The sequence below is a fragment of the Gambusia affinis genome, linkage group LG01, assembly GCF_019740435.1.
Source record: "Gambusia affinis linkage group LG01, SWU_Gaff_1.0, whole genome shotgun sequence".
Classification (NCBI taxonomy): domain Eukaryota; kingdom Metazoa; phylum Chordata; class Actinopteri; order Cyprinodontiformes; family Poeciliidae; genus Gambusia; species Gambusia affinis.
In genome coordinates, this window is record NC_057868.1 from 32,777,287 (window position 1) to 32,791,803 (window position 14,517).

General features: G+C 37.8%; 1 protein-coding gene across 2 annotated transcripts in view; it reads left to right on the forward strand.

The window, feature by feature from the left end:
• The window catches only part of dlgap4a (discs, large (Drosophila) homolog-associated protein 4a), a 31,048-nt gene extending 17,343 nt beyond the window's left edge, over window positions 1-13,705 (forward strand). For both annotated transcript variants that reach the window (XM_044130635.1, XM_044130637.1), the window contains 6 exons: window positions 6,072-6,496; window positions 6,583-6,680; window positions 8,260-8,690; window positions 9,513-9,604; window positions 10,476-10,628; window positions 10,860-13,705. In XM_044130635.1, the coding sequence (XP_043986570.1) occupies window positions 6,072-6,496; window positions 6,583-6,680; window positions 8,260-8,690; window positions 9,513-9,604; window positions 10,476-10,628; window positions 10,860-11,084 (1,424 nt within the window). In that variant the 3' untranslated portion in view covers window positions 11,085-13,705. The remainder of the gene's footprint in view (window positions 1-6,071; window positions 6,497-6,582; window positions 6,681-8,259; window positions 8,691-9,512; window positions 9,605-10,475; window positions 10,629-10,859) is intronic.
• The last annotated feature ends 812 nt before the right edge of the window (window positions 13,706-14,517 follow it).

Consider the following 14,517-nt stretch of genomic DNA (forward strand, 5'->3'; position numbering starts at 1 on the left):
TTTGAGCATAAACATTTAAAGAGTTCAATTCAGCTGCTGACACCAGGTGAGTGACTATGGGTTTACAATAAAGAGTCACTGATTATGCTTTCCCAGGCCAGTACCAGTTATTTTCTTTTGATTATTCCCCCCTCCCCTAAATACTATAACATTTAAGAGGATTTTTAAAAAATATCTATGTTCTCTGACACAGGCAGTAGGTTTGAGTTTTTAGATTCATTTTATTGATGGAGGGAAAACTTTCCCACAGCCATTCAAGGGGAAATTGTCCAATTCTGGTCTGGCTGATCGATTTGTGCATCTATTGTTTAGAGACGTGTGCCATTTTCATGCAGCAGCTACGTTCTAGTCAGTTTATAGGAACACAATAGATAATTCATCTGATTACTGTAGTGTAATTTAGCTCTTAAGACTCTTCAGAGGGCTTTTAAGAAAAATCACCTTAAACAAGCTGTTGTGTGCATCAAAACTCCACATCCACACTGAAACAAGATTATTTTACATTTGCAGAGATGGGCTAAAATACTAGAGATATAACAAGGGTGCTGGATGTCATGAAATCAGGTTTGAAGCTTCGTTGTAGTTACAGGGTGTGTTCATGTTAATCCAGAGCCAGCCTGTGTATTACCATGGATAGACTGTGAGTCATCCTCCACAGTTTTACACCCTCTTCCTCCCAGACTCATTGATGAGGTAATCTCTAAACTGAATGGTCAAACCAACTGTAGTTTCAGCTGCAGATGTCTTAGTGATGAGCATCATGCCATTAGCCGTGTACAGGAAGGAGTCATCCTTTTCCAGCACTAATGGCATGTACAAGAATTCCAGGCAGCCTGTTCATTTTACATCCATATATAGCTTTTAGCTGTGATGCAAACCTCTATTGAATTAAGAAACAAATGTCATAGTTACTATACCAGAAGGCATGAGATTATATATATATGAGACATTCTTAATAAATTAACATAAGACAAAACATAGACATGGACTGGTATGATCATCATGTAAATCAGTTGAGATTTCTGTGACAGATGAATGAAATAAAAATGTACAGATGTCCTAATCATTATCATTATGGAAGTGTAACGCCTAATCCATATGTAGCCGGATATCTGGGAAACCAAATAGATTTTAATGTGATTTGGCCATTTATCCACATGTAAATACTGTTTAATAGCTGTGTGAAGCTGACACCCCACCCACGTCAAAAAATTCAGCAAATAGTCTGAATGGTTAGTGCTCCGTTTGTGCAGGTTTGTGCCGTTGAAATTTTCGTTTGTGCAGCTTTCGTCTTTGAGATATTAAAAATTATTTTTTAGGTCATCTAGAGTTCACCGTCACCCCATCTTGCGCCAAAACAAACCAAAGTGGGCTAGTTCGTTAGTGCTCCGTTTTCAGGTTTGTGCAGTTGAAATTTTCGTTTGTGCAACTTTGGTTTTCGAGATATTAAAAATTATCATTTTGGCCGATGACGTCACCGTCACCCTATCAACAAACCAAAGTGGGCTACTTCTTTTAATTCTTCAGATTTTCAGCTGTTGTACAATGTGTACCTTTTGTTTTGAACTTCAATAAAGACTTAGAACAAGAAAAAATGTGTCTCATTTCAAGTAATGTTTCAAGATAGCAATGTTTTCTCACGAACGTAGCGTTCTCTCCACAATAATTGAATCCTGCTAATAAAGGACATGCAGCCCTGACCCTAACGTAATGTGTATAACCTGTTCAACTGTGCTTTGATTTCGGAGGGGGTCTGAACAATTATATTAGCGACTGTCAGATAAAGTCGCCGAGCGGCTGAATAGGGGAATCTTTGTTGACACGCCAGCTGATCAAAACGCAAATCCAGGATGCGGTTTAAAATGGTTTTATTGTATCGATATCCAAGACAGAAAGGTGTCCAAAAAGGCATAAAAAACCGGATCCGACATTTTAACAGTGATCAAGATTGAACCTTTTGCAGCTTTCTATTATATCATGGTGTAGGATTAAACACTGAAGCATTTTTAAAAGGGAGATTTTATTTTGAAAGGTTAGTTTATTTTGCACATAATGTGTTTTATTTTAAAAATGCTCTTCAACACCTTGTAAAATCATTCACTGTTCTGCTGAACTACAGCAGTTTTATATTTGTGAAACTTGAACAAAAGTTTCACAAATATACAACACATCCTAGATTAATTCTTTTTTCATGATAAAAATGACACAGTATCATGTTAACTAACAATTCAAACCAAATCTGTATAAAGTTGTCTAATTGCTGTCATTTAGAAAAGCACCAGACTGCTAATTAAAATTTATTTGAGTACTATGATAATATTGTACATATAAATTTTTGGATTTGACGTATAAATAAGAATACAGAGTAAATTCAGTATTGTGTGGAATGTTATTGATTTGCAGTTTTCAATGGAAAACACAAGTACTTGGTCTAATTTTTTTATAGGAAGCTGATTTATGATGCAGGCTGTCTGAAGCAATATGAACATTAAAAGGAGAAGTGAGATATGTTTAAATGCTGTAGATGTTTGTCTGCCTTTCTCCTAGCTTTACTGTGTATTAGCTTTACCATTATATTCATGTGTTGCTAAGCTGAGGCTTTTCTCAAGTTAAAAAAATGAAAGCTAGGCATGACGGTAACGCTGCATTCAAGATAGCTGGGAAAAGCATTGATGTGTAACTTTATCCCATCAAAGGCCTTTTTGCCTGTATTCAATCATTTGATCCTGACCAGTAATTTTATAAATGCAGTGAAGCATATTTCAGTGTACCTTTTGTTCCATGTCTTCACCATAGGATTATGTTTTCATCAGACTTTGTATCTGTTCTGGTTGTTTTAAGATCATTTTAGAGCCAAAAGCCTTTGAAAATATTTTCTTTCTAAAGCAAACTTCTGCAGTTAACGAGTCAGACAAGGCTAAAATATGTTTACGCTGCCTCTTTTGTCCTTAATGTACTTCCAGTCTGAAAGAGTCCCTGTTTTAATCTTTTCACCTGATTCCCACGGCCTGTCAGTCTGCAGAGTAAAACAAACAAATGTTGGAAAGAGGCTGGCCTACCACCTCTTCTCATATACTAGCCTCATTCAAATTTTTACTGAGTCACTCCAGCAAGAACCTGCGTTACTTAATTTGGTGCTTCAATGGAAACTCACAACCAGTTTTTTTAAACCTCAAATTCAGTTTTTATTAATTGAAAAAATATCTAAATAAACTCAGAGGTGAGCCTGTTTGAATTTCATTTTAAAATATCAACTTGAAGTTATTTTATTTTTGTTCAGTAAAGACATGTTAATGGAAATGTCAACATCACATGCACACTGAAGTGTTGGGTAGATGTGAAAAAGATATGAAAAAGTATTTGGGCCCCTGAAAATATAAATTGTAACAAGAGCCAATGCTTATAGATTCATTTTGACACAATACTGCAAGTCATGTTTACATCCATCTTATCCTAGACGTAGATGTTGATGTCTGCATCATATTGATTTAAGTGGAGGGAATTATATTACACACCCAAAAGGTGTTCAGTGTTTGAGCTTGATGAATAATGGTGAGATGTCTTGCTGATAGAGGTCCACGGTTTCAGAAGCTGATGCGTTTCCCTGATAAAGTGTGTGCTTGTAGACACCAAATGTAACAGTCATTCAAAGTTACTTGGCCACATTCTTCAACAAGAGGAATGTTATCAATCTGTGCTCTAAGTTCTGTATGAAACGCCTCATTCATTTGGAATAAATGTTATCTTGTGTCCTTGAGAAGTGGAGTTTTGTGAGACTAGACTGACTGCAGACCAGAGAAGCTTGCAGTACTTGAATTGCATGACCTGGATTCCAGAGTCGTGTTTGTGTATGTTAGTGGTATTTAATGAGGGCCTTACTGGTACTTTGCGTCACTGGCTGCTGATGGAAGTGCAGTTCTCTCAGAATTACAGGGTGTTGGTTTGCTATTTAGATGGAAGCTGCTACTGGCGAAAATTACCACAAAATTTTCAATCTTTAGCAAAAGTAATTTAAATTGCCTGGTCAGCTATTTTAAACCAAGTATTTTATCCATTACTTGTGTTTTTAAGACCTGTATTCTGCCAGATGGTTGTGGTCTGGTTTGATTCTCTTAATGTTCTAGTAATGTTTTGATAATCAACTTGTGGTGACATCTGTCCCCCGTCCTCCTAAATGTTACAAGACAAGAGGAAATTCTGCATCATCTAACACAATTCCCTGCTGTTTTTACTCATGAGAGAAAAAACAAGTTTATTTTTTTTCCCCCCCAATCACAATGAGTATTTGTGCTGGGGCTAATTCAACAGAGGTCCAGCCAACTGGTGCTAGTCTTATAATTAGGTCAGTGTAAATCACCTGAGTGGAGTGGCTGTATCTCTACTGATTGTATTAGAAAGACACCTATGACTTTAACGGCTGTTCACTGGCTAATCGGTATTCCTGGCTACCATTACAGCATGAAGACAAATGTACCCTTTGAGGAAATCAGAAAAAAGATTATTAAAAAGTATAAGTCAGGGAGATGGATACATAAAGCCTCTAAAGCACTGAACATCCCCTGGAGATCAGACACATCCATCATCAAATGGAAGAAATATATGCTTCATGTACAAGTCTTCCTGGAACCATATATGTACAATATCTGGTTCATGTACAAACTGAGTGACCCTTCAAAAAGGAGACTAGTGAGCGATGGGTCTGTTACCGAGCAGGTGTGTTCTGGTTTGATATTCTCATAGAATAACCTCTAGTATACGAGTGTGTTAATTAGTCAGGCTGTTTGTTCAGGTAGCTAGCCTGTGCTCTGCTGCCTAACAGACATGCTGTTCATATTGTGGACTGTAGTTTTGAGACATTATCCTGCTAACCCACTAGGGGAATTGGCAGTACTTGCCAAGAGCACATGTTGTCATCCAGGACATGTTACACATGCTAACATGTCTGCTGCCTGGAAATTAATCTGTTTGCATGTCAAGAGATCAGCATTCACAACAACTCTTTGAAGATACTTGGATTATGACATCAAGTTTACATTTGCCATAAAAGAAGTATTTTTGATTTGAATTTAATTGATTCACAATATTTTCTGCTCTTAGTCTAAAAATGTTTCTACGTTATGAAATAGTATAATTGCATTGGAAGCATTTCAAAGTAATAGAGAAATATATATATATGTTTTACTAAAAATTCAGTTCTATTTTAAAGCATAGATAAGTAACATCTAGTTGTCTCAGTTTTTTTTTTTTAAATCCAATTTCTCTGTTTTCCAGTTTCCCTTTTATTCTATTTATACTTTTTAACAAAACTTTTCATGCTGTGGGTAACGCAAAATCCAATATGATGTCTAACTCTTTTTTTAATTAATTCACATAGGTCTTAGATTTGTGTGTGTGGTCATGAAAGAAGGCTGTTAACAGGAAAGTCAGAAGAAACTCCCTAGAGCTTATAGCATATAAAGGTGTGGCATGTAAGAGAAGATCCCAAGAGACACACTGACGTCAGTGAAACACAACCATCGGTACAAACTCATCTCAGAGAAGCACAGAGGTAGCAATCAGTACCACTTCATAAATGCAGTAATAAGGGCAAAGTGTAGGTTAGTTTTTCAATGAAGACATGCCAACTGTTTTAACATTTGGCCCTTCATATCCCCTATATGTCCAAACTGTGTGCAGAACCAATCAATAAATTTGAATATTAATGAAATGTTCCCTTATTTCAATGTCACTTAATGAAGCACTTTATATGTATCGATTACACTCAGATTTTTACAAGATTTTATTTCTATTAATGAGACTTTTGCACGTACAGATAATGAAAACATGACATTTAACATTTGAATATTACGTCAGACTAATAAAAAACAGTGTGATGCAGAAATGTGGTATAAATATTTTCAAAAGGTACTTTCAATCTGACTGACAAGCCTCATTGAAACACATTTTAATTTATTAAATCTAACTGTACAAGTTTAATTTTCCTGAATGTTTTTAACTCTGAAAAAGATAAGGATTTTTTAAAATAATTTCTGCTTTCTTTTTTTTTCTTCTTCTCTCTTGTGAACAAACAGTCAGCAATAGAAAGGCTCCTCCTCCAGTTCCACCTCGCTCCGCCTCAAAGCCCCTCATCTCTGTGACGTTGCAGAGCAGCACTGAGTCGGCCCAAGACACGTACCTTGACCAACAAGACCGGGGCAGCGAGGTCAACAGCCAATCGGGGCGCAGCAACTCATCCGACAGTCTCTGTAGCATACGTACGGGTAGCCTGTTGAAGAGAACCCAGGCTCCAAAACCCCTCGTCTCAATCGTAAGCCCTGCACTCGCTGCAGGCTCTGGGCCCCCGGTTCCTGCCCCCCGTGACCTCTCCTCCACCGCTGTTGCGACCACCACCATCTCAACATCTACTCAGTCCCAAAATGACACCGTGAGCCCTGGTGCCAGCTTAGAGCAGCCTCCAACGGCACCCAAGAGGAAGCTCTCCTCTATTGGAATCCAGGTAAGCCTGCTTTGGTTTTCCACACACAAACTTGGAAGCCTTTGGAGCTACAATCCTCTAAGGTTTTAATGTTGTTGTTATCTTAGGTGGATTGTCTTCTTCCAGTCCCGAGAGAGGAGCCCTTACCTCTGACTGCACCTTTGAAGTTTCAGTCGATTGGCGTTCAAGTTGAGAACGGCAGGCCGTAAGTAGCGTTGCATGTATTTGATAATTATAAATATACAAACAAGTATTATCATTCTTTCTATCCTCCTTGCTGTGATTGGTCAATAATTGTTTCCGTTCAGAAGTGACGTCACACTGAGTGTGACAGCCGTTTCTGAACTTTGTACTACTCCCAAACACTGTTTTTTTGAGGCTCCACCTGATTACTTTATTAGGCTTTCTTCCCTCCATCAGAACTGTTTGTTTACACATGCAAACAGATATCTCAGCCCTCCATTAGTCATGTATTATTTATATGCCAGACTCTTTCCAGGGTGTTTTAGTTCCATATAAACATTTGGTTTTGCATATCTTTGTCCAGAGATAAACTATTGGGAAATCTTTAGTGTAATTAGTTTTTTATCCTGGTGAAGAGCTTGATTCTCTAACATTCTGAATGCAGCAGTGTGCCAGTTGATAATTTAAACCTTGTGACTGTGTCAAACAAAGACTAACCCTTAATCTCTTTAAGATAATGTTGATCGCATCACTAAAAATGGACTTGGTTTCCTCTTGGTGATTGTAAAATAACTGACCTGTTCAGGCTGTGAGGAGCATCATAGGTTCCAGTTTGGCCTCACATCTGCACTGTTTATGGATGATGATTCAGGATGCTGAATGTGACTGTTGCTCTAGTAGCGATTCTTTCATTATTTCAAACTTGAAGAAAACATAAGCATCTTGTGAGATGAAAACATATTTCCACTGAACAGTAAGGGCTTTAAAGTTCAGAGATCTTACTTTGATAATTTATTCTATTTTGATTTTTCTAATTAAATCAGGTTATCATCAACAAAACAGCCTAACACAACTTTGAAATTGTAAATGAAAAACCTCCCCAGGACCTGATGAGGTCTACCTATCTGCTGTAGAAGCTTGAGTGAGCAGCTGAAATGCCTCAATAGGAAATAGTTGTCTTTTAAGTACGGTAGCTCCTTACAGTTCTTGTACTTCCACTGACTTCATTTTTAGATAACGGTCAAGTAGATTTTATCTGATTCCTGGCACAAACCAATTTCTTACATAATTTGGAGTAAATCGCATCCTAGGAACGGCTCTGATCAGCATTAACACCTGGTCTTTGTTGGCGCATTGTCACAGAATACTGATGCTGAGCAGTATGTTAACCTTTTTATTTTTATTTCTCCATGAACACCTGTGTATGTGTGTGTAAGTAGTGTATTTCCAGCCTCTATTCCCCCATAGCTAAGGTTTACTGATAGTTCATCTTGGTTGTTGGTGATTCTGGCAGTTCGCTTTGCAGCAAAGCTCTGTTCTGTTCAGAGTATTTTTGCTGTAATCTTTTTTGACTACTTGCTGCTTTTTCTCCTGCCTGTTGTATCAGGTAACAGCAGTTTCATAAACATTAATGCTCAGTAGTACATTTCTTTCCAGTTTTTCTACTGCCTTGTCCCATATGTCATGTCTTTTTGGGCTCTTAATGCCTCATTATTTTGGATTCTAATGCAGTCTGTCCTCAAACTCGTAGTATGGGCCCAAAGTCCAATTATCTTCTTTAGGTTTGTCAGAAGCTGATGTTTTTGTCCATATCTCTGCAGTCTCAGTCGGGATAACAGCATGGCCTCCAGACAAAATACAGAGGTTGAGTCTCAGCCGCAGGATGCCACACCCACAGAAAACGCAACCAATTGCACCAACAGCCAGACTCTGAATAGCACCACAACTAACGGACAAGACAAAGCCATGGAACAGCATCACCTTAAACACACGTCGGCTCCATCAAGGACATCCAGCTTGCCTCCTGAGACTCTGGATCCAGCTTTAGACCCCTCCTCCCTGCCGCCTCCAGACCCCAGCCTCGAGCCTGGGAACTGCAGCTCCCAGGGAGACGGTGTGCACTCCAGTACGCCAGCGTGCCTCCGAGACGGGAACTGGTTCCTGAAGCTTCTGCAGGCAGAAACGGGCCGCATGGAGGGCTGGTGTCAACAGATGGAGCAGGAGACCAAAGACAACAATCTTTCAGAGGAGGGTAAGTGAACATCAAAACATTTAGGCCCTGTCGACTTCTCGATATCTGCCATCCTCATGAATTACAACATGCATTAGAGCTGCGTAATGTATGTACGATATATAGTCACAGCATTATCACTGCGTGCATAATTTATATTGCAAAGGATGATTTGACCAAAATCTTCCAAATGCTTTGAACTTGTATTTTTCATGCTAATGTTTAGTGAAGTAGGCAGAATCTACAGCTTATATGACTTTTGGCTTTAATCCACTTCCTTTTGGTTTTCATGGCAACATTTGATTCTGTTTGACATCTCTTCTGTACGTACTTTATTCATATATCCATACAAATTTATTTTTTTTGCAACTGGGTTTTTAAAGCAATGACAAATTTCACAGACTTCTCTAGGTTATGTCTCAAATGCGTTTGTGTCTGTTGAGTTAAAGCAGTGCATCCTTTACTTCCATTAACTCAACTACTGCAGGCCCTTAAAAGTGGGTGTAAACTCTGCTTTAGATGGTTTAACTCCACTGCAGTCATGTGATGTTTCCATCTTCCAGAATACGAAGCAGGCTCTCAGACCAGTCAATATCTACTTTCTGAAAAATAAATGAGGGAAGACAATGAGCAGTAAAAGGTTTTTCAAATCGTTTCTGTTCTGAGACGTTCAGTAATGAGTTCCCATTTACATGTAAATACAAGGAATAAAATTACTGAATTAGTGAATGAAGGGCTTGTAAAAAAAGCTGTTTAGTGTGACAAGACGAACAAACATCACTCACATAATTTTACATCTTGTGCGACGTGTAAAGAAGTGTTGTGTGTCTCTGCCTATTTCAGTGTTGGGGACAATCCGTAGTGCAGTAGGAAGTGCTCAGCTTCTCATTTCACAGAAGTTTGAGCAGTTCAGAGGCCTCTGTAACGAGAATCTGGTGAGTAGTTTTATTACATCCTCAGTATTCCTCTGCAGATTAATGCTACCCTATTTACAAGGTAGATATTCTCGGCCTTCTGCCATTTATTTGCCAGTTTGGTCAGACTTGTAGCTCACTGCAGTCACTCGTTCATTTGGCTCACGTGGGAAAAAAATAAATAAATTTCTGTTAATTAAAATTTTTATGGCTAAATATCAGTGCTTTTGTACTGAAGGATGATGTATAAAGAGGTAAAAGTAGCATTGAAGGAAGTAGCTTTTTACCTGACAAACTTTATGCTCACAAACATCTCGACTCCCTGATCAAGCAAAAGGGCTGATTCAGTCAATGTTCTGTGTATAAATGGCCATATTTTTATAAATTATTCCAGTTTTTAATGAAGAAAACCGTCTGTCCTCTGCGCAACAATAGTCTATCAGACTGCATAGAGGAGAAAGATGAAGTGAATGACGAGCATCTCTTAAGCTTTCAGTTTTGAGAGACATGTGGAACCATGTTTTCTTTTTTCCTTTTTGTTTTATTTTTGTAATTGCATGCATATATAATTACAGACATACTGCGTTATTTACATCCATTTTTTATTTATAGGTTTTGTGACTCTAAAATTTGGTAATTGCCCCTATGAATGTAAACTGATCCATCAACTTTCATTTTGTGTGTGATATGATTCCTGATGACTTGTATTTTCATCAGAACAAAGTTTTCTATTCCTATTTTACACATGGTGAGGATGTGTTTTCTCTTGATCTATTGGTTTAGCATTAACAAAGAAAAGTCAAATATTTCCTTCAATTTCGGATCTAATAAAATATTTTAAATGGATTTTTATTTTATTACAATTTTTTTTTTTTTTTTTTTCAACAAATAGAACTTGAACGCCAACCCAAGACCAACGGCACAAGACCTTGCAGGCTTCTGGGATCTGCTGCAGCTCTCGATAGAAGACATCAGCATGAAATTCGATGAGCTCTACCAACTAAAAGCAAACAACTGGCAACTTCCAGAGAAGCCGGAGAAGAAGGTGATTTCTGTCAGAGTAATGTACAACAATTACACATGCATAGTCATTAGATAAATAACAGTGGGAACAGTGTTTAGTACTATTGTTATTGTTAATCATCAAATTGCTACCTTAAATAAGTTCAACATTTTTACTGATTGCGTTGTTTTCAACTCTTAATTATCAGTATGACTTAATGCGTCTTCATTTAGTTTCCCTCACATTCCTCTACCTGTGACATAATTTTCTCAGGATGAAAACAAGCAGCTTCCATCATCTGTGCCAAAGAAGCCGTCCAAGCCGCGGCTGTCAACAGGGAAGGACAGGAGCGTGGACTCTGCTGTGGACAAGCAGCGGCAGGAAGCCAGGAAGCGTTTGATGGCAGCGAAAAAGGCGGCGTCAGTACGACAGAACTCCGCCACGGAAAGTGCTGACAGCATCGAAATCTACGTCCCCGAGGCCCAGACCCGCCTCTGAGAAATTTAAATTTGATGATGATGAAACAAAATCCTGACTCGCTTTCAGATACTCATTGACACAGACACAGTTGTGAGATGAACACACACACACACACATACACACTCGTATGACGGATGCACAGACGCCGATCTGCTTTAGCAGCGCGGCTGATGGATAAAAGACTCGAGGATCGCAGGGCACTGTAATATTCCAGGTCGTGATCTGGCCACCTTGGGACAGAAAAACCTTCACAGATGTTTAATACTATTGTTCTCATTGTTATTGTTGATATTATAATTATCTCCTAAAATATTTCAAGACTGTCTTTAATTGTGTGAGTATCTTGGATTAGGACATCATGTACCTTGTGAACCGAAAAATCTTGGTATCCCAGAAGTTTACGTTCTAGAAAAATAAAAACCCTCACTGCTGAGTCTACCGGCAAATTGTGGCTGTGCGGTTTACGAGCTGAGCTACCATCCACACACACTCAGGACACACATGCAGGTGTACTCACTATCCACAGAGTCTTCCTGTTCTCTCTTTGTACTTGGCGTGTGGCGCAAGCTCTTTACTGTGTGAGGAATACAAGATGGCGTTTGAACCGAAGAGAACAAGAGGAAGGCAGTAGCAAATATTATAAATAACACACTATTACAATGTTAATTTTGTAAATGCTGTATACCAGAATAATTGTTAGAAAGAGGTCAGTGTTAAGCACCAAGTTAGTTTTTTATAAATCGAGTACATTTACTGTCATGATATACTAGCGCTTGATGCAATCATTCACTTCATCATTTTCCTTTGTTCCTCCCTTTCACAAACATTCATCTGAAGCTGTCAGTCAATATCCAATCTTATGTTGATTTTTGAGCAAGGGATTTATGGAAAGACTGCTTAATCATCTATAGTGGAATGTATGAACTTATGACTTGGTCACCGCACTTTCAGTTCACGACAGATCAAGTTCGGCCACCTTTTTGGTTTTCTTAATCATTCTAACTTTTCACTGCATCCCGATGGGATGTGGGGGACCAAGACATTCACCTCTCAATGTGGCGTTCCCATTCAACCAAGCCGCAGCGTGAGGTGGGGAGGGCAGAGGGAGGGTTGCTCGCTCCTGGTAAGGAATCAAAATAGGAAAGCAATAATCTAATTCAGACCAATGCAAGCTGCAGGTGTCCATTCTTAAATTGTTTATCTTAATGTGAAGGACAAAAAAAGTGAACTGTGCTGTTGGAATGAAAAATCTCAGGTTGAACACTTGACAGTAAAACCACTATACATTGAATATTTGCTATATAAGCTTAAAACAATTGGCCAAATGCTCTGAACCTTTCGAAAACACTTCTTATGCATCTGGACATAATAATTGTTCCTCTAAGAGATGCTCCTCCCTCTCCCAAGTGTGGTGCAGTTTTGTACAGTCTTAATAAAACGAATGACATGTCTGTCTTATTTGTTGCATCATGATTTTTATTTTTTATTATTTTTTTTTTTTTTTTTTTAGAATCAAAGTGAGGTACAACTGTTTTACTTTAAGTTTTAATGTTATTTGAAGTATTTTTTGACTTTCATTTTTAATATAAATTACATAAACATGTAATTTTAACAAATGTATGAAATGCAAGAAAATTTCTACTCTGTCAAGTTAGCAACTCTCATTTCTGTTTCATTTTATCACTTTATTTAATTTTTTATTTAAATGTTTTAAGTTTGGCTGCAATTTGTTTGTTTTTTCATGTGTTTTGCCTCTTCATATGTGACATGTCATGTCTTATAGATTTTAATTAGAATATTTTTTTTCAAAACAATAAATTTGAGAACTTTATGATTGGAGCTGGACTTTGCAAATGATCCTTCAGAGATGTAGGTACAGAGGGGCAAAAGTGCTACAATTCACCTAATAGATTCTTTTTGAAAATGTTTAACCTTATGCAGTATGTGATTGCTTAAAAATTAAATGTTTACTTGAAACAAGTTTAAAATAAATGAAATATTTTACATCAAAATAAATATGAATTAATCATTAAGTGAAGTTAAATCATCATTATCTCATTTTACTTGCACATCCGCAGTAGATCCTAATACCTGATTGCTTTAATCTGTGCAGCAGAGAACTACAGAACAATCACCTTGTCTATCTTGTGTGATCACAATTTCATTTTAATTAGTAAATCTGACCAATCAAATAAATTGTAGCAAACAGGACTATAAGATAAGCATAGAAGCTTTCTGTAATAAATTCAGTTTGTTAAAACAGAGTTTTTGATATATTAAAATGTTTATGTAACTAGAGATACTTTAGTTAGGTTATGCATTACCAATTTCAATTACATTATCACATATTTCAGGTTGTTTTAATAGAATTCTGGCACCTTTGTCCCTCCATCTTTAGGTTGGTAAAGATTGTTTCTAAGAGCTGGTTCTCCCCCTACTGGTCAGTTAATGCGTGACACTCGGAACATGTATTGCTTCTTCTTTGAGTCAGTCATAAATGATCAAGCAAAGGATGTTGAACTGGGAATGCTGATACAGCACTGCATAATCAGTTCTATTTGTATAACAACAATGGACATGTGCACCTCATTGTCCAAAGAAATCATTAAACATCCCTTTGCTACATGTCCTGGTCATCATTCCTGCTGTCTTTCTTTATTGCACTCATTCATGATCCAATGGTAATATTAGCTGCCAAGTTAATATTACACCTATAGTAAATTATAGACATTACTGCAGATCTTTTATTGTTACTGTGTAATCTCTGAAAGCATGGCCTTTCTTTAACATAAGATATACAAAGATTCTTACCAGTAAACTTTCAGTGTTCCTTTAACTGGGTCTTGCAAATGATCTGTGTGAGGCATTCAGGGTATGTACTGTGCGTTGGCGTTTATAACTGTGACGAATGGTGGAAAGCCCTTTCTCTCTTTTCTTCGTATCGTCTTCGAGCCGGATCCCTTTATCTGCCCATACACTGAGAGCAAGACCTCCGATCAGGGATCTTTAGACAGTTTACCAGTACTTCCCGGGTCTCAAAGGGCTACAAAATGGACAAACGTTGACCGGAAGGTGCAACTCTGGAGGTGCATTTTGCTAATGTGCTTTCCAGCCACCATGTGAGTGAGGCAATATTTTTCCGGCTATGTGAGGAATCTGTTTCTTGTGGCTGCTTGATGGACTGAAACACATAATCATTAAATAAACATTCTTACTGGAGAACCTATCCTTAGTGGCCTCATCTCCCTGGCCACATATCTGTCCTCTCAGAGAGCCAGCTAGTCAAATAAGCAAAAACTGTAGTTCAAAAATCTGTTGTTCTGAATAATTTTACACGAGAAGCACATATCTTACACATGAAGGGTTGTTTAAAGTTAACTATGTATTAGTTAGACACTGTGAGCCTAGTTTCTTTCAAAGATAAGAATTGTGATTGCAATGATTTATGTGG